The sequence below is a fragment of the Acomys russatus genome, chromosome 29 (assembly GCF_903995435.1).
Source record: "Acomys russatus chromosome 29, mAcoRus1.1, whole genome shotgun sequence".
NCBI classification, from domain to species: Eukaryota; Metazoa; Chordata; class Mammalia; order Rodentia; family Muridae; genus Acomys; species Acomys russatus.
The window spans coordinates 28,828,340-28,853,150 of NC_067165.1; the positions used below are offsets into that span (position 1 = coordinate 28,828,340).

A 24,811-nucleotide genomic window follows, 5' to 3' on the forward strand; every position below is an offset into this window, starting at 1 on the left:
AGAAGCTGGAAAGGCTCGCAAGGTGGGACTGTGATGGCGTCTCCTGGAGAGCCGACCCCGTCTACTCAGAGAAGCTGAAGGTCAAGTCAAATCTGAAAGGCAGCTTTGTTCTTCTACTCCATCCATTATGCATGAGAGAAGCAGGCGGCCGAGCTCAGGACCCATAATTTGAGACATCCGGAGACTAAAGGCGTTGGCCAAATTTAAACCGAAAGATGAGCATGTTGAGTGTCTTTTCAAATTACGGAGGAAAAAGAAAGAATTCTGGAGTCTGTTCTGATCTGCTTGGGCCTCACAGGGAGTCTGCCAGTATCAGAAGGCTCCGCCTCTGGACACTTGAAACAGGACTGCTGAAAGGGATGGACGCATACATGCGTGAACACCGCACCAGCTGCAGGAAGGAGCAGTGGCTCAGAAGTCCCCAGACAGAAGCCCATGGAACTTGAGGAATGTGGCCCTGCTGGGATGGTCACTGTGAGCAGCTGGACACAGGCATCTCCTGGGAAATCCCTACATGACAGGGTGAGGGTTCGGGATATAAGATGGGGCTGTGACCTTTCCCGGCACTAAGGGGAGGGCTGCCTGGTGCCTTCAGCAGTGATGATGGAATGGCATCTGGGCTCCAGCTTACTTCTCTAAGTCAGCGGGCACACGGCAAGCACAGGTACTCAGTGTTTGAGAGTCCGCTAGGACTTACACATTTGGTCCAAATGACCTTTTGCTCTGAGAAAACCTTTGAGCCACTGGAAATGTACTACCAAGAACGTGCCAATAGTCAATAGCCTCATGAAACCCAGGAGCAGGAGACTGCTGTACCCTATTTACAGACAGAGAAACTGAGGTTCAAGGAAGCATGCAACTGATTAGGGCGACAGCTGAACTTTGGGTCTCCTAAATCACTGGACCCCCACCCCCACTCTCTGTTCCCCCTTCACACAAAGCCACACGATCTGGAGCTGGAGGGATGGCTCAGCGGTTGAGAACACTGTCTCCTCCTCCAGAGGTCATGAGTTCAATCACAGCAACCACGTGGTGGCTCCCAACCATCTATAATGTAATCTGACGCCCTCTTCTGGCCTGTGGGTGTACATGCAGGCAGAACACTGTATTTAAAAAAAAAAAAAAAAGCCAGCCACAGGATCTGACTTCGCATTGTGCTCAGCCTGAGCACAAAGCACAGGTCCAGAGCAAGTAGCCGAGTGTGAGTCACTGGAGAGTCATGGGAATGTCACCATCCCTGGGAGGGGCGCACATGGGCACGCTCAGAGACTGAGCAGGACTTATGGCTAGAACACCACCACTGTCAACACACTGGACCACACGTGTGGTCCTGCATCACCCATCAGTAACCTCACCACACAGTTGACCATCTGCAGAGAAAGAAAGGTGTCCTGCTGGCCCATCAACAGGGCACCTGCCATTACCCACCCTCCATGCTGGTGCAGCAAGGGCATGTGGCCTACCCAGGCTTTGACACACTGCTGCCCCTGTCACCAAAGGGCAGGAACCACAACACTGCCCCTCATCACCAGCCATACAGTGTTCATACTTTAAAAAAAAAAAAAAAAGGTAACATTTATTGTTTCCTCCTCAGAACTGCCTTTCCAGCTTCACACCGCAGCCTCGGCAGCAGGCACAGGAAGTGGACACCTTGTCAACAAGACTGCAGCACCACCTGACACCACAGCAGTCCCTCACACCCAGGGCCCTGGCCACATGAGGTGGGAGCAGAGGCCTGGATCTGGCTGGGGAAAGGGAGCTAACAGTCTTATTCTAGCGAGGATTTTCCAGGTACCCTGCCCAAGGCCAGGGGCTGACTCAGTCACTCAGTACGATCTGGGAAGTCACGCTGCTGTGTTTTTCCTGGGGCTACTGGGACCTGCTCTCACCAGCCCAACAAACTAGGGGGGTGAGAGGGGAGGCTCCTTGCGATGGAAAGATGCTTGTGGCTTGGTTGTGATTCAGGATGCCAGAGCCCATGGGACCAGTGAAGGGAAAAGACAGAGAGAGAGACCGTGGACAGCTCACCACTGGACAGCGCACCCACTGGGTAGAGTGGGAGGACCACTGTGGCTGCAGGTCAGGGAAGGACTGTGACAAGTTTCTAGAGCAGGACTCCGCTTCACCCGTGGAATCAACACTTCAAAACGCTCACATTTTCCCAGAAGTCAGCAGCGTGGCAGCTAGCAGGGCACGGAGGCCTGCGCCAGCGCGCACTGTGTGGAAAGGCACCAGATGGTTTGTTATGAAACACATTTTGGTCAGAAAATAGCTGGGGCTTTTTGGTTCCTGGGAGGACAACAAAGCTAGGGAGACAGGCGTGGGCTGTGAGGTGGCGGCGGCACAGACAGCAGCTTTGGTATCAGATCTGGGTTCTATTCTCAACCCCCCACCAAACGCATGCCTCCTCAGTTTCTTTATCTGTAAAATGGATGCAGAATATTCTGCCACAACGTAGTGCTAGCCTTTGGTATCACCCCAGGAATTATGGGGAGGCAAAAGATGGGGCACACACAAGGACACACAGACAGAAGAGCAGGCCCAGCTTTGTCTGTTGGGGGTGGGGGGATGGGTTCTTGAGAGCCACACAGAGGTAATCCCCAGAGTTGCAGGACTCTGGGAGTCATAGGCAGCTGGCACACTAGGTCCTAGCCCTACACAGACCACCTCGGGGACTGGGGCCCTCTTGTGGAGGGAGGACAGGAGGCAAGCTGGACTCCCACAGCACCATCAAGGACCTCGAACCATGTCCATTTTGTGAGCATTAAAGTGCAGAGCTCCATGTGTCTTTGGTCAGGGCTGCCTGAGAGCCTCTGAGGGAGCCGAGCTTGAGGACCCCAGCTTCCCTGAAGGCCACGTCCCTCCAGTGCACAAAGAATGACAGGCTCTCACTGCCTGAGGAGTGAAGATGCCCTAGAGAAAAGGAATAAGGAATGCTTTGGTCATTGTCCTGACACTCACAGCAGGAGGAGGCACTGGCTCCAGGAGAGAGGCCAGGAGGCCAGGAGGCCAGGCCCCATCCTGCACACACCATGAGCGCCTCATGCAGACCTGGAGTGGCTGACTGGCTACCCCAGGCAGCCCTCTTTCCCTGCCTGCCTGTGCAGCTTTCATCTGCAGGATTGCAGCCGCTGGCATAAGGCAGCTGGCGGCTCCTGGAGCTGGCTGCCCCGCTGCAGGTGGCTTTTGGTTCATCACATGTTGAGGCCAGTTGTGTCCCGCCGGCCCCAGGCCCTCAGAAGTTGAAGAGGTCATCTTGATCGATGCTACTGCTGTCAGGTTTCTCCCAGTCAGTGGGAGATAAGCACTGCGCATAATGGATGTCCTGGGCTGACAGTCCAGTGTCCAGAACTTGAGGGTTTGTCCGTGACTGTGCCAGCCTGGAAGGTGAAGGCAACACTGTGTAAGCCAAGTAGCAGGTGAGGGGCTGACGGGGGCTAAGGAACAGGGATAGACCAGCCAGAAGGGATGCGACATGAACGGGAAAATGGCTGAACTCAAAATTAGCAGGGGAAGGCCAGGGATGGTGGTGTACGCCTTTAATCCCAGCACTCGGGAGGCAGAAGCAGGCAGATCGCTGTGAGTTCGAGGCCAGCCTGGTCTACAAAGCGAGTCCAGGACAGCCCTGTCTCAAAAAAAACAAAACAAAAAATTAGCAGGGGAGGTAGAGCTCCTGACAACAGGAGCCCAAGAGGCTCAGAGCCCTGGGGCAGACATGATAACCTACTCCAACCGAGGCCAGGGGATCTAGAGAGCCAGTTGTAGACAGGAAGTGTTCAGCCATGAGAAGGCTTGACCTAACTAGGGTCGGCATGTGCTTTCCACCAGCCACACAGGAGACAAGCTTACTGTCCACAAGAACCTGGAGAGGTCAGTGCAAGGTAGCTCTGTCCTCATGAGGTACATGTTCATGAGGTACACGAACGCCTGGAGAGAGGCCTCTGACAACGCTGAGCAAATGCAGAGTGCCCAGGGCGGAGGCTGTGAGCTGACAGTTACAATCGATGGTCATGCAGGATCGCCAGATGTGGTGCCAGGCTGGGCCAAGGGATTATAACACACAATGATTTGCCTTTTGAAACTGATAAGGACCTGTGACAACTGAACATTCTAGAAAAGCAGATGAAGCTGTTTTTTCAAATGTGGAGAGAATCAGCCAGTGAGGCCTGAGAGGGTGGGAGAAAGGGCCCTGCGTCCTCCAGAAGGGCCTTACCTGCTGCTCAGCTCCTAGCTGCAGCGAGAGGCGGCGGAGAGGAGGGGGGCAGGAGGGTAAAGGTGCTGACCCTAAGCAAGGTCCTGAGGCAGGAGGCCTCTGAAGGAGCTGCACATCCAAAGGGAGGCCTGCAGGCCCAGGACTAGTAACCAGAGTAGCCCATCCTCTCCTGTAGCCTTCATGGCACATCCCCACACATCAGACACCCTGCAACATCTTCGTTCCTAAGTAGTAAGCTCTCCCTGTCCCTAGAGGAGTCCAAGAACTGAGCAGAGTGCTAGCATGCTCAGGTTCTCCACCCAGCTGAGCCCACATGCCCAGCACAAGCGTCCCTTGGAGCATTACCTTGAAAATGCTTCATCCAGACCATCGTCCAGCTCCTGGGAAACAAAGCAAGAAGTCAGACCTCTGGGTGGGGCTGTGCTCTCCCCAAGGGAGCCACACAGACCCAGGACCTGTATGTGTGTTGGGAAGGGGTGCCTTCGGGAACTAGCATGGGCAGGCCTCATGCCCATCATGGACCCAAAATTGGCGCCTGGGTGATGTTGGTACACGCTTTTCATCCCAGAGCTGGGTAGGCAGAGACAGGCGGATTTCTGAGCCAGAGGCCCAGAGTTCCAGAAATGCCAGGGCCATGTAGAGAGACCCTGTCTCAAAAGCAAACAAACCAGGAGGGAAGGACGAAGGCAGGCAGAGAAGAACAGAAGAGGAAAGGAAAGGCAGGAGCTATGACAAGCACAGAGTGTCAGTCTGCAGTGGGTCTTGGTCCAGAAAGCCACCCAGGGCTAAGTGGAATTAGGTGAGTGAATCTGCAGCTGCTGGAGCGGGGTCCTCTCACTCAGTCTCATGTGCTGACGAGGACGTTAACATCTGCAGTGTCTCCCAGCACCCGGGAGGCAGAGGCAAGTGGATCGCTGTGAATTCGAGGCCATCCTGGACTATGAAGTGAGTCCAGGACAGCCAAGGCTACACAGAAGAGACCCTGTCTCGAAAAACCAAAAAAAACAAAAAACAAAAAACCTGCAGTGTCTATGGGGCACTAGAATGATGCCCTCTGAAACCAACCACTCAAATGAAAACTGAAATTAAAGGCCACTCAGGTTCCTCTGGGAGATGCTGTGGAAGGTCAGTGTCCTCACTGACAGAGTAAAAAGGCTGACACAGAGGTCAGGCGCTGGCCATGAGTCCTGAGAAGCAGTGGCCGAGCTGTGCATTCAGACGGCTGAGAAGGGAGGGGTGCCAGGCACCAACCTGCCATGCCTAGAACAAGGGAGCCTTTGCTGGTCAGAGCGGGAAGCACCACAGCCACTTCGATTCAGAGCTAAGCACTGTGAGGAGACAGCTGTGCTGGGAACCAGGCCTGGTAGGGACACAACCATGGGTTCAGAGGGGTCACTGTTTGGCCACTTCACCCATGGGCTGGGTGCTGTTGGGCTGGGTCTGAGCCTTCCAGAGGCCCATATATGGAGTCAGGGCCCGGATGTGGGAACCACTCCAGGCTTGTTCAGAGACCTGGCTAAAGCTCACTGGATCACAAACCTATGCCCAGGCCATGGCGCTACTCACCCAGACGACACTGTTGTTGCCCAAGACTTGAGGCCGCGGCGTCTCGTCCACATTGTTGGTGTTAGCACTGACCGTGGACAGCGGGGCCTTAGCCCCCTCTTCCAAATCCAGCAGGTTCCCAGTGACAACCACTGTGAGGGGTCAGTTGGGGACATCAGCAGAAAAGGATGCACACATATCCTGTACCCTTGTACTATACCAGTCCTGACTAGCTCTCAGACTCAGACCCCAGTCTGACCCTCCCCACCTGGAACTGCAAGACAGTTGCCCACAGGAGAGAAGCACACCAAGCAGGCTAGGGTAGGATGTCTACCAGGCTGAGGCAGACAGGAGTGCACGCACGCTTACGCATGTACCCAGGAACTTGCCTAGATAAGTGCATCAGAACAGCAACCCTCTTAGCTACCCACAAGGCATATGTGTTGCTGATTTAACAGAACAAAAGGAAGCAGCAAGAGCCCAGGAGGGGCCGGGGGGTGGTGGTGGCGTACACCTATAGACTCAGCACTTGGGAGGCAGAGGCAGAGGCAGAGGCAGACAGATCTCTGTGAGTTCGAGGCCAGCCTGGCCTACAAATTGAGTCCTGGACAGCCAGGGCTCTGTGACACAGAGAAACCTTGTCTTGGGGAAGGGGGCGCAGGGAGCTCAGGAGGGAAGCTCTGGATAGGGGGCAGGCTCGAGACTCACAGCTTTTCAATGATGGGGTGCTGTCCCGTCGGGTCCCTGGGACGTCTCCTCCTTCTTGGTTGGCTTTTTCCCTCTTCTCTTTCTCTGTGGGATCAAGGCACAACACCCTGAGGCCTCACAAGGGACACTGTCTCCGTTAACCGCCGGGGAGAAGGTAGGCTGAGCGTGCTCAGAGGCTGTATGAGGTCACCACCCAGGAGGAGGGACACCTTCCAGGTTTTACTTAAGCCCAGACACTCTGAAGAAGGGGGAAGATAGCCTCTGTCCAGATGGGGAAACTGAGGCTTAGAGTCACAGGACCTATTCAAACCCACAAGCCTAGGAGGAGGACAAGAGTCACCGCAGGTCTAACTCCTGGCCTGTGTCTGTCCCTGCTCACATCACTCACAATGCCCAGGAGAAAGACTCACCTTCCTTGGACACCTGCCAAAACTCAAAGGCAACTTTGAAGGCCTGGGCTACAGTGAGGGTGACGGCTTGTGCCTGAAAAACAGGAAGTGGGGGTGGGGATAGGTGCAGTGTCAACCAGCAAAAGCAAGTATGAACTGGAGGGCTGGGGGTTCCCACCCCACCCTAGGCTCAGGAAGGCTTAAGGGAGGAGGCAGGGGCCTAGCACAATACTTCCTACGGTAGCCTAGGGCATAATGAAGCCACACCCTGGAAAGGCAGTTAGGGCCCAGTGCAGCACTCCAGTCCAGTTCCTCCAACAATGGCTGTTCACCTCCACTTTTTCCTTCCCTTCAGGCAAACCAAAACCAACTATAAGTGCTACTTCTTCTGGAAAGCCCTCCTGGGTTATCTGACAATTCCCTACACTCACAGAGCCCTTGAACTAGACAGCAGAAGCCAGGAGTGAAAGGGCTGGAGAGACGGCTCAGATGTTAAGAGCACTGTGTGTTCTCCCAAAGGTCCTAAGTTCAAGTCTCAGCAACTACATGGTGGCTCACAACCATCTGTAATGAGATCTGGTGCCCTCTTCTGGTGTACAGGTATTATTATGTATACATAATAATTTTTACTTTTTATTTTTATGTATACATAATAATAAAAAGAAGAAGAAAGAGCCTAGCCATGAGAGGTGGAGGCCATACTGTTCAGGGTTACCGGGCACTGGGGACCGGCCGCTGACAACTGAGACCCCCAGCAAAGTAGGAGGTGGCAGAATCAAGATGTCGGCCCGGTCGTCAGTAACAAAAACCATGGAAGTACTGTGACCAGCCTGTAAGGGAGTGCCCTGGCTTCCACTTCAAATCCCACTCACATGTCACCACCCCTCTCTGCTGTTACCAGCACAGGGTTCCACAGGCCCGCCCATGTCCCTCTGGAATATCCCAATGTGACCGGTTCCTGGGTGACACAGCTCAGACTGAGCCTGGGTGGCAGTGATGGCGGCTGAGGTCGAGACCGTGGCACTGACCTGCTACAGCCTCCTGTAAGCCCCATTCTGGGGTGACAGCCCAGCGCTAGGTGTGCGAGCCCCGGGAGGGGACCACACTCTTTCAACTGCAGAACCAGTTCAGGCTTCATTCAGCAGCTTCCGCCAGACAGAAATAATATTTGTGGCCACCGCCTTCAAAACTCTTAAAAAAAATTTTTTTTCTTTCAAAATCTCCAAACTGACTGATCTGCACCAATTAAACTTCACGAAGTATAAAATCTCATTTGACTGTCTCCGTCATTTACATTTTTGATGGAAGTACGGATGCTTTATGGTAAAACTTAAATATGGTAATTAAGTATGAAGCTCTTCACAGCTGTTTACAATTTAAGCTGTCACGTCTGAATCAAGTTTAATAGACTCAGTTACCACTGAGAATTGCCCGTGAACTAAAAATATGGGCTAATTACCAGGCCAAGTCAGAGCTCTATGCTCTGGAGCAAGGGCTGGTCACCCATGTGGCAAGGCTGCGGAAACACCATGATGCCTGCCTGCAGGAACCTGGGGACTGGAGTTTGTGCTGTTTGCATTAATCTGGTCCGTTTGCACACGTTCCTGGCCCTCTGCCCTGACGTCCTGTACAGTAAGTCATAGTAAACATGTAACCCGAGCAGAGGTGTGAAGCAATGTGTGCAGGTGGCTGCAGGTCTGGGCTGGCAAAGGCCTGGGGGTGACCAGTTTCCCTGGGGACCCCCCAGCAGTAAGACTCACAGGAACAGTCAGTGGGAAGACCTGCAATCCCCAGGCCACTGCACAGCCCTCCTGGGACCCCTGTTATGGGCCTGACTTATTATCCAGAAGCTTCTACTTGCTCCAGCTGTCCCATGTCTCTACCTTGTTCCCCCTAGGCAGAGTCAACGACGGCCAGGTGTGCAGCCCAAATCAGGCCCTGTGCTCACTATCAGCCTTGCCAGGGCTTCCCTGGGTCCCACATTAACCTTTGCACAGATTACTCTAGAACACCAAGGTCCATGTGGAAGAAATGGCCCTGTCCCCTCTGCCAGACAGAGCTGGGGTGTCCAGGCCTATGCCCACACGGGGAGCCTAAACTCCACCTCCCTTCCGAGAACAGAGATGTGGTGGTTGAGCTGAGGCCCCTCACTTGAGCATATGTTCCGGAACCACTTCCTTGCAGTAATTTTTTGGTCAGGCCAAAACAAGATCAGGAAAGGGAGTCCTTGGGCTGCACCATGAGGGACCCCAGGAGGGAGCCCTTTCTCCAAGTGAGGGCCACATTTGCACATTTGCACATTTGCAGGTTGACCCCGCCTGGCTCCCTGATGCTGAGTGCTCGGGCTGCGCCTCCCTATGCTAGCTGGCTAGCTGCGCTGCCTCCTCACGTCCCCCCAGCCCGGCATACTCCTTCCTGCTCACTCCTCTACTCATCCTTTAAGGCTCCAGTCTCCAGGCACCCTCCCTAACCTCCAGGTCCAAACACCCACACCCCAGAGCCGAGCCCTAGACTCCGTGTCAAAGCGGCCCTTCCCCTACAGACCCTGCAGATGCCCAGACTGCACTGCAGAGCCTTGTCCACAGACTGGAGATGGCTGCCAGCAAGTGGGGGTGAGCCAAGGCCCCAATTTGTTGGCTCTGTTTCTTAACAATTAAACTTTATTATACAACCCAACTGGCTTACACAAGAAGGAAAAAAGGTTAAAAGGGACAAAGAGTGAACCTTGCTTCTCCCTCAGATAATCAGGGAATCTTAGGCCTGAAGGTCACCCACACTGTTGGCCCTTGGAGCTACGGCCTTGGAGCACTGGGAGGTACCTATACCACTCCCTGAGTGGGGGACAAAAGGTGGCAGACAGACCACAGCCAGGGCCATACAGAGAAACAAACAGTTGAATGTCCCACAAGAGCTCTGGCCTCAACCCACGCACCTCCGCTGGTGCAGCCATGAGGTAGGTAGCTGGCTTCTGCAGGCTGTGTAGAGTCCTCTGGCCCAGGCCTCCCTCTGAATGGCTGGGCCTGCTCCCTATCCTGCCTCACTCCCAGAACCCAAGCCTGGAAGAGAAGTGCTTAATGCCCCTCCCACCAGTGCCCACACTTCAGCAATGACCTCGGGCCAGCAGCCCTGCCTGTGCAGTCAGTGGGGAGGAAGAAGCAAACAATGGGGACATAGTTTGTATTTTTAAGTCATTGTGGCCTCATTCATACTAAAGTCGCTGCCATCTGTGTGAACCAGGCTGTCAAAAGAGAAGCCACCACAGCTCAGGGTCCTGTAGGTGGATGACTGGCAGCATGGAGTCTGCAAGGAGACAAGACATGCAAAAGAAATGGGGGGGAGGGGCTTAAGGCTGGGCGTGGTGGCACACACCTTTAATCCCAGCACTCGGGAGGCAGAGGCAGGCGGATCGTTGTGAGTTCGAGGCCAGCCTGGTCTACAAAGCAAGTCCAGGATGGCCAAGGCTACACAGAGGAACTCTGTCTTGAATAAACAAAAAAAAAGGGGGGTCTGGAGAGAAGCCTCAGCAGTGGAGAGCACTGCTCTTCTAGAGGACCCGGCTTCAATTTCCAGCACCCACATGACAGCTCACACCTGTCTGTAACTCCAGTTCCAGAGAATCCGACACCCTCACACAGACACACATGCAGGCAACAAATCAATTCATATGAAATAAAAATAAATTAAAAAAGAAAGAAATGGGGCCTTTGGAATGACTCTAGGGGTCACTGGGGAAACCTCCTCATTCTGTTGACAGGTAGACAGACCAGAGCAGGGCAGGGCTCACCCATGGCCACACAGCACACCAGGTGTTCTCACTCTTCCAAGTCTCTTTCGCACAGCAACAGAGCCTCACAAGTGGGAAGAGGTTAAGGGTGTTGAGTCGGGGAGGTAAGCCTGGATTGTCTAGTGGCTATTATCACCACAGGGACGTGAGAGGGACAGTCAGAGAAACAGCAGTGTGAGAGTGGACACTGGGGCTGTGTGAATAAGAATGGGCCCCATAGGCCCATATATTTGAGTGCTTAGTCATCAGGGAGTGGCACTATGAGAAGGACCAGGAGGTGTGGCTTTGTTGGAGGAAGTGTGTCACTGGGGATGGGCCCAATGTTGCTCTCCATCTGTGGAGCAGGATGTAGCTCTCAGGTACTGCTCTGGCCTGCCTGCACACTGCCTGCTCCCTCCCCGACTCACGGCTGAACTGTAAGCAAGGCCCCAGTTAAACGCTTCCTTTCATAAGGGTTGCCTGGGCCATAGTGTCTCTTCACAGTCTTAACTAAGACAGACTTGATGTGGGAAGGTGGCACACAGTTCCCTCTGAAAACGGAGGCTGGGTTCACGAGGCTCTCTCCAGGGCTACAGAAGAAATGCAAGCTGGCCGATTACAGCCTGCCTCTTCCCCGGACCAAGGATGATGCTACGCTGTTTTGAGTTCACTACGTTTGCTGTCATTTGCTCCCACAGTCCTTGGAAACGCATCCGATATTAGAAACCTGGGCCCCAGAGACTGTGGGGGTTCCCAATGTGTCCTCTGAGGAGCATGGGTCTGGGGATCAGGCTCTGAGCTGTTGGTGGGTGGAAAGCCGAGCTAGCTGACGTCAGAGGCCGGCTCACACTCAACCCTCAAAGGCCCCAGAAACCAAAGTGTCAACAACAATGTCAGAACAGCTTTGCCTCCTCCCCTGTCACAGCGCAGGCTGGAGACCACCAAGGTGTCCCCATCCCTCAGCCCCATCAGATGTGACCAAGCAAGCAAGGGGAGTGCTGACAAGAAGCTCTCAGCCTCTCAGCTTTGCACCTGGCTGGCTGTGCTAACCTGAGCGAGACAGCGGGCTTCTGGGGTGTGTTCTACTGTAATTAAAAGGCTTCAAGAAAGGCTAGAGACCCTCAACATTACACCTTATGAAACTCTGTCTTGGAAACTAAACGGGGAAAACACTTGGAAGCCTAGCTCCAAAATGCCCACAGAGGGGCTTCCAAGGGGCCCTCTGCCTCCCAAGTCTGGCCCCCAGGAAACCTAGTCCAGGGGATTCTCACATTTACCTCCTACCGGGTCCCTCCAGTCTCCCGTCTCCAAGAACTAATCCCTACAAGGCCTGTTCTCCCAGACTATACTAAAGACAGGAACATCACAGCCTCAACCCAGCCAACTGCACAACTGAGAGGAATATGCCCAGGCGCTTCCAGGGCGCATGCGCTCATTACTGCCCACAGCCAGTCACGGGCTGACGCTAGCCCTTGCAGTGTCCTCAGTACTCTCTCACCCACTTGAGATTCCTGGGGAGTCCCTGTTACTGTCCCTCCTGGGCCTGGCACCCACCCCACCCACCCACCCAGACACACAACTGACCACTTTCCGCTTGGTGCAGAGGAAGGCGTGGCACTCCAGGCTCTCGCTGTGCTGGCTCTGGGCAATGTATGCAAACACCTTGTCGTGCGCCTTATCTGCCGTGCAGTAGGAGATCCTGAAAAGCAGGCGAGAAGAATGGCGTCCCATCACATCTGGATGTGCCTCTACTGGGTCCCAGAGAGCCTGCCTCTGCCGGTCTGGCCTTGGCATCCTGAGACATCTACAGGGAGAGACTTAGGCCAGGCAGGGCCACACCCCTCACAGGAACATCTGAAACTAACTACATACCAGCCAGCCAGCGTACCAAGGGTCTTTCATCTTTAATGTCTGAGCGATCCTCAGAGCCCGGGGCTGGGACACAAGGCTGCCGATAGGGCCAGGATATGAACTGTGTCACCGTGTCACTGGCTAGAAGGAGAAGCAAGACACTGCCTTCCTTGCCACTGCCCTTCATACTCTGCAGCAGTGGGGTCTCCCTTCTTGATGCTGGGACCCCTTTAATACAGTTCCTCATGTTGTGGTGACCCCAACCATAAATTTTCATTGCTACTTCATAACTGTAATTTTGCTACTTTCAAGGATCTTAGTGTAAACATCTGTGTTTTCTGATAATCTTAGGCAGCCCCTGTGAAAGGGCCGTTCAACCTCCTCCCCCAAAGAGGTCTTGACCCACAGGCTGAGAACTACCGCTCTACACCAACCAGACACCAGATAATATTCAGGAGCCTCTCCCAGGAGACTAGGACCATGACAAGGTCTTCCTGGAACTGTGGCCAGAGGTGGAGCTAAGACTGAGGCTGGGCCACCCAGGAGCCCCAGTGGGTTCAGGGGAGATATACCATCTGCAGCAACCAGTGACCTTTCAAACCTCTACCTACACCCTCAGCTCTCTGAGCACTCATCTCCTGTCTCCTGTTCGCTACTTCTATTTATCCTGAGAATGGTGTCTGGGGAGGGGCCGGTGGCTCAGGGGTGGGGCAGCTCAGCAGATTCACCAATAACCAACACAGCCCCAGCTTTTGTTACACCACTCCAATAACACTGGTCATTCCCAGGAGGGAGGAAGTGGGTACCAGGTCCCTAAATGCTTTTTCCATCCTAGGCATCTGGCCTCCTGCTAACCACCCCTTGCTTCCAGAACACCATCAGCCAGATCCTGCAAGGAGCCACCACCTCTGGAAGGGTCTTCCCAGGTTTTCCCTGACATGCCCTCCTCCTTTTCCTTACTGGGGAACACTGTCTCCTACGTCCTTCCTTCCATTCCTTTCCAGACCGGACATGCCCTGAGCACAAGGCTAAACCGGCACTTAGAAGTGTTGGCTAAGGGAGAGCAGGTAGGACCTGGACGGTGGGATAAAGGCAGCCGCCTGGAGCTCTGGAAGCATTCCTTCTAGCAACCTGTGCCCACCCCACCCCAGCCTGGGACCTCCAGTTGGTGTCCCAACCCACCTCAGTCCCTACCTCATGGTGAAGTCTAGAGCCACTCCCTCTCTGGACCTTAAACTTCTCTATGGTCACGTGGATTTGGGCTGCCTCTCCCCGGTTTTGTACCCCCATACCTGACCAGCTGAGAAAGCAGTGGGATAGCCTGAAGCTCCTGGGGCCCGAGGGACCTCGGAGGGACCACTGCTCCAGATCCTGCCTCAGGCCTGTCTGGGACACTGAGCCAGACACGGAGGGCTGAGCACTGTGTTCACGGCAGAAAGAACAGGCATGCTCCACAGCTGTGTGCTCCCAGCCTGATTGAACAGCCCTGCCCGATACCCCAGCCTGTCTGTGAGCTGTGGGGTGCTCGTTGGCACTACATTAACAGTGCAGGGAGGCAGGACCTGCCCCGGCCCATTTTACAGATGAGGGAAATTCAGGTTCCCCAGACCCCAGAAAGAAAGCTGTAGAACTGTAGAGAGATTTAGAGAGGACACTCCCGGCATCCCCTCAGGTGACAGAGCCACTCCCTGCCAGGCGTACCTGTAAATGGACACATTCTCAATGAGCTGGCTAGTGAGGCTGTCCGTCAGAATGATCCCCCGAGGCGACACCTTGAGTGTTACCTTCTGCAGTTTCTTCCCACCGGCCTTGGCCTAGGGGCACACAGGGGTCAGAGGAGCCTGCCTGTGGGCTGTATCTCAATGCTCTAAGGTCCCTTAGCACAGACAACTGGCAGGTGTCATGAGGACACGCAGCCAGCACCCTTGTGCTAGCTAGTTTTTGTAAGCCCGACACAAGCTAGGATCAGCTGGGAAGAGCTGGGAATAGAGAACCTCAATTAAGAAAACACCTCCATCAGATCGGCCTGTAGAGGCAAGTCTGTGGGGTATTTCCTGGACTGGTGATCCATGTGGGAGGGCCCAGTCCCCTGCGGTGGTCCTGCAGCTGGGTAGGCGGTCCTGCTGCTGGGTAGGTGGTCTTAGATTGTCTAAGAAAGCAGGCTGAGGAAGCCATGAGGAGCAAGCCGGTGAGCTTCATTCCTCCATGGTCTCAGCTTTAGTTCCCGCCTGAGTTCCTGCCCTGACTTCCCTCAGTGATGGGCCGTGATGCAAGTTTAAGACAGACAAACCTTTTTCTACCCAACTCATTTTTGGTCAGTATTTTAGCACAGTAACAGAAAGGAAACCAGGACAGCCCTCCTGAGACACAAAGGGACAACCACCACCCACTAGCCCCTGATGCCCTGGTGAGCACTGGCCCTCACGAGGGGGAGGGACAGGGAATCAACACTCCCCTGTCCAGGAAGACGGGGACTCCCAGGGGAAGAGGCCCAAGGACGTGTACCAGGGAGGGACACTAGACAGATCATTGAAGTGCTGCCACAACCCATCAGTGACCTGGGGACCCAGCTCCACTCACATGCCAGGGCCTGAGCCACAGGTCAAAGCCACCCCAGGGAGCTGCCTTAAAGGGCCCACACTCAGCCAGGCGAGGTGGCATAAGCCTGTAACCCCAGCACTCGGGGAAGCAGAGGCGAATGGATCACTGTGAGTTCGAGGCCAGCCTGGTCTACAAAATGAGTCCAGGATACCCAAGGCTACACAGAGAAACCTTGTCTTGGAAAAAATTTTTTAATTTAAATTAAAAAAAAAAAAAAAGGCCCACACCCACTCAGAGGCAGGGAGAAGTCACTTGGGTGGGCAGTGGGAACACGGTAAATGGGGAACTTCCTTCCCTCTTTGGAGCTAGTGAGTCACCAGCAGCCTAATGTGGGGACTCAAAACTGGAAGCAGCCAAGGCCACGATGGCCTGAAGGGAGGATGCTGACTGACCCTTCCCTGTGAACACAAAGGCATCTCCACAAATACCCCTGAGCTGGACACAGGAGACACAAGGTGGGCCAGGCTCAAGCTTATGTCACACAAACCCCACCTGGGGACAAGGGCAGCTAAGGCAGACGCAGCTAGCCAGGCCAGGCCCCCGTCTTGTCAGGACACTCACTGTGGCCACAATCCTCTTGACAGCAGCTGCAGACAGCTCCTCACCCTTGGGCCGCTCCACCAGCGTCATACCAAGGTACTTGAGGCTGAAAACCATGCCCTCCAGCAGCGTCTCCCGGGTGTCCGTCCAGTTCTCTGGCAACTCTAGCACAGGACAGGCAGGCCTCAGTTGGTTCTCACACCTCCCCAGCGCCCAGGGTGCCCCCATCCTCACTTTAACTGTTATCTCCCAGCTACCCAACACCAGAGCACCTTGACATACACTCTCCCCGTTCACCCTTAAGCGCACCCACAACCTGCCACACACACTGCAGACAGACACTCCGAAGACCAGCAAACCGAACCAAGTCAGAGTCAGTCAACCTAGGCCACCTCATGTGCCCAAACTATGTCAATGCTTCCTCACTGAGTCCTCAGCCTGATTCTCTGAGAAGAGGATGATTATATATTACTGACGAGGAAACCGAGGCTGAGGGGCTGAAGGCATGGGCCAACAGCCACCATGGTAAATAAGCCCACACTGGCTTTGGAGATGGGCAGTCTGGGGGTGGACACCAACGAAGATACAGTGGCCCAAGGAGAGGGACTAGAACTAGAGTTTAATGATGTCACCAAGAAGGAGGGGTGAACCTGGGGAGGGGGCGGCAGGGGTGAGTTGGGAAGGGTCACACATGCAGGAAGGAGTGCTGAGGCCAAGCAGGAAGTACAGACCCTAAGGGAAGGTTTGGCCATCCCCCAGTTCCTCCTTGGAGCTGAGGCTAAGGGTACCCATCAGAAGTGGAGAAGAGCGCTGAGCTTACTAGAGAGAGCAAGGTCACTGGACATGGGCACACAGTCAGGGCCCCTCCTGCCACTGCACAGATGCTGTACCCACAGGTACTCATGTGACCGTGCCCATTCCACACAGAAGCCCTTTGCCTTCCCCATCAGCTATAATACAAGCCTAGGATATTCCTGTGCTGTCAGGAGCAGGTAGAATCCAGGATCAGGAGGTACTACCATGCTCCTGCACCCTCTGGATCCCCACTGTCCTCCTTGGCCATGTCCCAGAGCCTTGGGCCTCAGGGTCTCTGTCGTTTCATTCACATGGCTCATGTATTGAGCAAAGACACTGTCCCTCACTGACCCTGTCTGTTCACGGGCAGGGGTAGGGAGAGGGACATGCAAGTATTACCCCAGCCCTCAGGCCCAGGTGAGCAGGGACTTAGCTGATGGGTCACCTAGAACCTGACATGCAGCTGGCACTCAATGTTTTCTGAGTATAGGCAGCTTTGTTTGACACACTGCCCTCTGGGCCTCACTGCCAACATGAGGCTGAGCCCCAACTCAGAGGACCCTAAAACCCAACATGACGCCCAATCCGTTAGGTCCCCAGTCCTGTGTCAGGCAATGAGGACCCCAGAACAACTCCCCGCTCTGGAAGAATCCAAGGCTCACGTGCTATCTCCAGGACAAGCAGGGCCACCATGTCAAACAACGATACAGGCATAGTGGCCTTGCAGGCCTTTCAACCCGTTCTACAGTTGGGGAACTGGGCTTGCTCATGCTCCTGATCCCTGGACCACACAACTTGCCACAAGGCAAACGGCCTCCATATTAGCCAAAGGTCAGAGAGAGGTTCTTAGGTGTTTCCTAATAACCAAGGCTGCCACTTCTTCACAGACCAAGACCAGCCCACCACTTCCAACCTGAGACACATCCCATGCCCAATGCCTGCGTCCTTGGCAGACATTGCAAACAGACTGCAGTGCCTCCCTGTTTCCCATTATGGCCTCAGGCAGGCAAGACTAATCAATCAGGAGTGGCCTTTTCTCAATATCCATTCCTGCCTTAAGGCAAACGTCCTTTCCCCCATCTCTGGGTCCTACTCTCCCATTTCCTCTGGCCCAGGCCTTTCCTGGCTCCTGTCCAAAGCCACTTCCGCTCACTTCATTCCAAAGGGCCAAAGCTTGCCGAGGTCACTGGTGATCTCTTCGCTGTCAAAACATTCTCTCCTCCTGACCTCAAATGCTTGACGTTTTTTTCTACATTCCTCCTTTCCTGGTCTGACCTTTTTCTATGACACTGCCTCCTTCGGCACTGGCTACCAAGTCCAGCCTCAGAGACCCTCAACCCAACCCTTTACTTGACAGATGATACAACAGAAGCCTGGAGAGGTATACGGCCTGTGCAAGATCACAGAGCAAGTCAGAGATGCCCACAGTGACAGCTGGGGTGTCCGAACGCTCCTCCCTTCTCTCCAAGCATGTGAACATGCGCATGCAGGTGCACACACAGACGCACGTGCACAGACACGCACGTGCGCACACACAGACACCGAGATATACACAGACACACACACAGAGACACATGCACACAAGCACACACAGACACACACAGATATACAGACACACACAGACATATACACATATACACACAAGCACACACACTGACAGACACATACAGACACACACAGACATATACACAGACACACACACACACACACACACACACACACACGCTCCCACCACACAGTACAACATCTACTTTCTCAATAACCAAAACGCTCTTTCTGAGCACAGTACAGCAGTGCCCTGCGTGATCTCAAGAAGACGCAGAGGGTTCTAAATTAGAGGCCAGCCTAAACAACACCTTGAGCTCTTGGATCAGAAACAAACCTTTAAACCCAGCACTTAAGAAGCAGAGGCAGCGGGCGTGGTAGCGCACGCCTTTAGTCCCAGCACTCGGGAGGCAGAGGCAGGCGGATCCCTGATCTACATAGTGAGCTCCAGGACAGCCAGAGCTATACAGCTATGCCTCTCCCGGGGAGGGCCTAATCAGAGGCAGGCAAGCTTCCCCAGTGGTTAAGATAAGAGCAAGCGCGCCTCGGTTTTTTGCCCTGACTGACCCTGCAGGAGATCTCCACAAGCCTCAGTTTCCTCATCTATAAAACAGAGGAAAGTGCTTTGAGGGGTGTTGTTTCACGTCCCCAGCGCAGGCGTGGTGGCACCCGCCTGAAATCCTAGTACTTAGGAGGATCAGAAGCTTAAGGTCATCCTTGGCTGCACAGCTAGTTAAGAGGCCAGTCTGGCATACGTAAGGCTGTCTCAAAAAAGGCAAAAATAAATAAATAAAATGGGGGCTGAGAGATGACTCAGCAGTTAAGAGCGCTGTTGCTGCTGCTGCTGAAGAAGAAGAAGAAGAAGAAGAAGAAGAAGAAGAAGAAGAAGAAGAAGAAGAAGAAGAAGAAGAAGAAGAAGAAGAAGAAGAAGAAGAAGAAGAAGAAGAAGAAGAAGAAGAAGAAAACGACTAGGTTTGGTTACAGAGCTCACAACTGCTTCTAACTCCAGCCCAAGGGGAATCCAATACCTTTGGCTTCTGCGGGAACCTGCACTCATGTGCATACACACATAGATACATTATTTAAAATTATTTAAAAAAAAAAAAAAAAGGACCAGCTGAGCACAGTGGTGCACACCTGTAATCCCAGCACTCAGGGAAGCAGAGGCAGGCAGATCTCTGAGTTCGAGGCCAGCCTGGTCTACAAAGCAAGTCCCAGACAGCCAAGGCTACACAGAGAGACCCTGTGTTGGGGGGGGTACCTAAAAAATAAATAAAGGGAGGGTGTGATGGCATATGCCCCAAATCCTAGTAGGTAGGTTCGAGGGCAGCCTGGTCTACACAGTGAGTGACTTAGTCAGACATAGGAGATAGAGAAAGGCTCACAGGGCTGTTTAGACTGTGAGTAAAAAATGAGACAAGACGCGATAAAGCAGGAGGCTGAGGGTCAGGCCCTGGGGAAGGTGTCTGCAGGCTTTCTCACGGCTATGGCTGTTGTTGCCTGGGGTGGGGGGCTCTACTGATTCCTCCCACAGCAGCGTTATCTCTGCCTGCCTTTCTTCAAAGCACCTGGCCTTGAGTGTGCTCCCCAGGCTGCAGTGCTGGTGTGGGCCCCCACCCTGAGTGCTTCTCTCTGTGTCTGCCTGCCTGGCCTTGCAGGCTAGCCTCCTCTCCTGTGCTTCTGGGCACGTGACATGCTCTTCACTGAGGCCTCTGGCGCCCACAAGTTCCCCAACACAGAACAGTGAGACAGACAGACAGACCAGTGTGGTCTCCTACCACCAGACACCACAAACAGCAAGGAGCCAGGGCTGCACCCCTTCCCAAGCAGAGCCCCCAGAGGCCCCTGGGCAAATACAGGCCTGCGCCCTAAGCCTTATTCTTGTCCAAGTTATTTTCAGCCCGTGGTGGGTAATGACTACGCTATTTTCATTTTGTAATTTTACAGATGACCTGCTGTGGGAGTTAGCTGGGGAGTTAGACCACATGTCCAGTCCGGCTTCAGCTGGCATCACGTGCCCCTTCCTTGTTAAGGCCCCCAAGAGGAGTCAGGGCTACATGGGCGTCCTGCCCTCGCCTCCCCACCCCCCCATCGCCTGGAAGACCTGCCTGAGTGGTGTCTAAACATCAGAGCTGCAGCCAATTCACAGGTATGGTGAAGAGGAGCCCTGCCCAGGGCCATAGCCTGGTTCCCAGGCCCAGTGAGGGTCTCCTAGAAGCTGCAGGGATACCCTAGGAGGGGACCTAAACTCTGCCCTGTCAGGAACATGGCCACCTTTGACGAATTCCGTGGGTTTCTCAGGACCTTCATGGCACAAAGTTTCAGAAAGGACTAAGAATCGGGCATTATGGCAGATGGGAGCCCTTTAATTCCAGTACCCAAAACGCAGAGGCAGGTGGAGCTCTGAGTTCCAGGACAGCCGGGGCTACACAGAGAAACCTCGTCTCAACCCCCTCTCCAAAACAAACAAACAAACAAACAAAAAGAAGGACTAAGTCAATTTCAGAAGTTACAGCCACCAAGACTGTTCTCAAAAGTGAACAACTGTTACCCCAGTCAGTGCTTCCTCATACACTGGGAGGGGGGGGGGTAGAGGCAGGGTCTCGAAACCTCCCTGTGCCTCAGTTTCCTTGCTCTGAAGCAGGAAACAGTACCCACTCCATGGGGCTAGCCTGAGGGACAGATGAGCTTGCACATGACCCTGCCTGGCACACACTAAGGGCCCCAAAAGGACCGGCCACTGTCACTACCCCGACCGAGCACAAAGGGCTTCAATGCACACTTGGCAGCTTACTGAGTTTTATGGGAAGTCACATATGTCACAGCGCAGGCAAGAAATACAACCAACGGCCCTAGGCGACAGCCCCGAGACTCAAGCCCCACGGCCCATTTGGCAACCACCAAACCCCTTCCCATGCTAGGCAGGCGTGACACATGCCATGGCACCCAAAGAGAGCATCTGACCCCCTCACCCCCACCCTCCCACCCCCACCGCCCCACCCCCGTCAACAGTGTGTGACCTGACTCCTCAAACATCCTGCCCCTCTCTCAGAAACCGCACCGGGGGAGCCTCTAGTTCAATGTCCCCCAGGCCTGCCCTTCCACTAGCCAAATGCTCTTCCTACCTTTTCCCACCTCCCTGGACTCAGCTGTCCCCTCTCCAGGTCACCTTCTCAAGACAGGTGGCTGTCAGGGCCCAGGGCCCTAACCACCTCTATGCAGACCTTGCTGACACATGACACTAGCATCTGCCCCACAGCCTACAGCCTGGCTGCCAGAGGCACCCAGTGTCCTGCAGAGTGCCACAAACTGGGGGACTGTGGTCTTTCATCTACAACACCCTCCAGTCACACCTGTGGCCACTGCCATCCGGCAGCAAGGCAGCTTAGCGCTGACTCTACCCTAAGGACCCCTGAACTAAGGCCCAGGGGCTGGCCCTCCGTCCACCACTGAGGCCACCCTTCCCCCTCTCAGCTGTCCAGAGAAATCTCAACAGCTACTTCCACAGTAGCAGCCGCCACCCTACCGATCTGAGAAAGCTACTGCTTTGAGGTTTTATCTTATTTCTAGCACTCCAAGTATCGGTGGCAATTCTTCTGTCCCTTCCTCCACCAGAACTGAGAGCCAAAGTCACACCACACACTCTCAGGAGGCACACTCAGGCTCACTATACCTCTATCACTGCCTCAGGAGTGGACGTTTTGTCTTGGAGACAAGGCCTCTCTATTACATGGCCCTGACTGTCCTGTAACTGGCTTGGAGACCAGGCTCTGCCTCCCCAGTGCTGGGATTAGAGGATCAAGCCCAGCACTATTTACAGTCCACAGGTACATATGAATAGACCTCCACCTAGAGTCACGAATTAGCTTTGCTGGAAGGGGCACCTAATCTTTTTTTCTTTGGGCTCTCTGGCAGCCTAGCACAGTCAATAAAGGAATCCGAGAGGTCAAAGTGACCCCAGGGCCCTTAAGAAGGATACCACAGAGTGAGGGTGCGGTGGGGGTCGGGGGATGTGAGGGTGGTGAAGGTATTGGAGCGGGCGGGATCTCAGCCAGGGGCCAAGTGGTAACCAGCCCCTTGGGTCCCAGAACTGAGGTTGTGAGGCCAGCCTGGTCCACAGAGTGAGTTCTAGGACAGCCAGGGATACCCAGAGAAACCCTGTCTGGAACAAAACAAAACATCTTTATGGTTCTCAGAGAGGTGGAGAAAGTGGCAATGAGGAGAGTCCTCTTTCCAGGTCATCCAAAGGCCGGTGGCCAGGGGCTCTGCCCCCCCCCCCCCCCACAAGCTGCAGCCCCCATCTAGGCTTCTCTTTCTCAGCACAGGTTGATTCTAATCAGGATCCCCCAGCTTTGGTTTGGCCTCTGAGCTTTTTTGTTTTTTTCATGCTTAGTAAGCATGTGGGGATGGGAGGTCCATGTGCCACCGTGGGCGAATGGAGGTCACAGGGCAGCCTTTGGGAATCAGTCATCTCCTTCCATCAAGTCGGGGTCCAGAAATTGACTCAGGTCCTCTGGGTTGAGAGCAAGTTCCTTTCTCATCTAACAGGCTCCCCATAAGGAATGCCCACACGCAAAGCCTTCCTCTCTAACCTGTGTCCACACTGGTCCAGGTTTGGCAGCCAGCCAAACCTGAGGTGGGCGTTGCCCCTAGCACCCCCTCCCTGCCCCCTCCCCCACCCATGCCACCCTATGCCCCAATAGCCAGAAAACCCAAGGTATGTGTGTAAGACCCCTGGGCTGGAGAAGCTGCCTCAGGACATGCTCTGTTCCTGGAGCCATGGACTTCCCTGCCCTGTCCATTATCTCTAAAATGGGTCTGAAGATAAGGATCCCAAGCTTAGTCACCTCCCAGAAGCCAATGAGCTAACTGAACAGAAGACAGATACCAGAGACAAAAGCAGGAGCCTGCATTCACTGAAGCCATCTCTAGGTAAGCAAAACACACACTGACACTCTCAGGCAAGAAACACTCTTCCTGGCAAAGTGAGATTATGAGCCTGACCAAAGATAGGCCAGGCTTCTGGGGTGCTCTTTCTGAGGACAGAAGCTTCTAGAGGGGCAGAGAAAGAGGAGAAGATGGTTGCTTCCCCCCAGAGTATAGACAGGCTGGGGCCCCATCCCAGAGATGGCCAAACCCGGAAAGGCTCAGGCTGAGCAGGGAGGACCAGACAAAGTGATGTACACCTTTAATCCCAGCACTGGGCCAAGCAGAGGCTCAAAGCCCACCTGCTTGGTCTATATAAGCAAGTTCCAAGCTAGCCTGGGCTACATAATCAGAAATTACCACCAATTTATTTGGAAAACACAGGAGCAACATCCTAAGAAACGCCTAGCCAAGGCTGGCCTCAAACTCACTATTTGTCACGGCATGACCTTGAACTTCTGACCCTCTGGCTTCCCCCTCCCTATTGCCGGGGTTACAGATCTGTGCCACTACACCCTGTTTCGTGACGTGCCGGTGTTGGAGCCAAGAACTTAGTACCAAGGGCATCCTGCAAGCTAGGCAAGAGCCCTCCCAAACATGCTGTGCATGTCAGCAACACAGGAACTGTTTCCCCATTTTGCAGGCTTGGGAAACAAAATCATTAAGAACAGGTGACCCGCCTTTGACTGGAGAGGGCAAACTTTTCACTGCCCAAAATGTACCCTGCTACCCTAGATGCAGCTCTGCTTCCTGGCTCCCTGTCCTTCAGACCTCTCCCCTGACCCACTCTTCTTCCCCCTGTCCCAGGAGAAAAACCTCAGGGTTCATCCACTGCGGGCAATCATGCTCAGAAGTCCTGGTCACATCCCCACGAATTTTTGAAAGGTTATTTTGGGAGTCAGTTAAGTGTGGAAGGTTGGTACGTGCCCCGGCCATGGGCCCTCTGACCCCACCCCCACCAGCGGGCACCAGCACACATTCTCAATGCCAGGCAGGGCTAGGAGGAGCCCACAGCTGGAATACCACAGTGGGAGAGAGGAGGGGCAGGGCGGGCTCCCGAGGCCCAGACACGCTGGCGCTCCAGAGACTAGGAACTCGGGCTCCCCTGGTGGAGCCGGGCAAGGCAAGGTGCTGGCAAGAGGCTGGGGGAGAGGGGGGGGGGCGCTGTTAGTGGGAGAGGCGGAGGGTCCCAGGTGGGTGGCAGGTGAGGGTGTGCCCCGGAGTCCAGGAGCTTTGGCTTCAGGTCAAGAAGGCCCGGGTGATCCCATACCACGGCTCCGAAAAGGGAGGGACCTGAGCTAGGTTTCTCAGGCCTCAGGGGAGGGTGCCAGGTGCCGGCTTCTAGAGTAACCCGAGAGGTGGCTGGGGGAGGCTGCTTTCCGCCCTTCCAGACACCCGGGAGAAGTGGCAGCGAGTCTGAGTCTGCCTTTTGCCTAGGTGCCCAGGGACTTGGGCAGCCCCCAAGAGACGGTACAAGGGAAACAGGCTTTGAAAATAGCCTGGACGCCAGTCTTGCCACCTGGACGCGTCCGGAGGGGAGGAAGCGGAGACCTCCCGTGGCAGCCAGGCAGGGCTTGCCCCTCGGAGCAGGGAACCTGTGGGACTCAGCGTCCAGGGGGAACCCCGTAAGTTGAGCTGGAGCGAGTGGAGAGGCTCTAGGTGTCCTCACCGCGCCGCACCTGAGGACCCCGAGTTCCGCCCGCTCCCCGCCCCAGACCCAGCCGGACATGAGCCCGGGGCCCGGCCGCTCGGGGCAGGAAGAGGCCGCCGGTCCACCTTGGCCCCGAGCTCAGTGGAGGCCCGACCCGGGGCGCACACACTCACTGCGATGCCGGCCGCCCACCCAGCTCTGCTTGGCCAGACTAGGGCTCCGGATTAAAGCGCGCCCTGCTGACTTGAGCGCGTCCATGGCCCGCTCCGGTCGCCGCCGCCGCC

At 54.7% G+C, this 24,811-nt stretch overlaps 1 protein-coding gene across 1 annotated transcript; it reads right to left on the reverse strand.

Moving 5' to 3' along the window:
• Positions 1 to 3,003: 3,003 nt before the first annotated feature.
• Positions 3,004 to 24,811, reverse strand: Ldlrap1 (low density lipoprotein receptor adaptor protein 1). Its single transcript, XM_051171721.1, has 9 exons — positions 24,701 to 24,811; positions 15,632 to 15,774; positions 14,171 to 14,283; positions 12,203 to 12,317; positions 6,877 to 6,949; positions 6,467 to 6,550; positions 5,780 to 5,910; positions 4,559 to 4,593; positions 3,004 to 3,380 (listed from the first exon to the last, which is right to left on the reverse strand). Exons 1-9 carry the CDS (start codon positions 24,783 to 24,785, stop codon positions 3,236 to 3,238), a joined length of 924 nt encoding a protein of 307 aa, XP_051027678.1. The 5' UTR covers positions 24,786 to 24,811; the 3' UTR covers positions 3,004 to 3,235.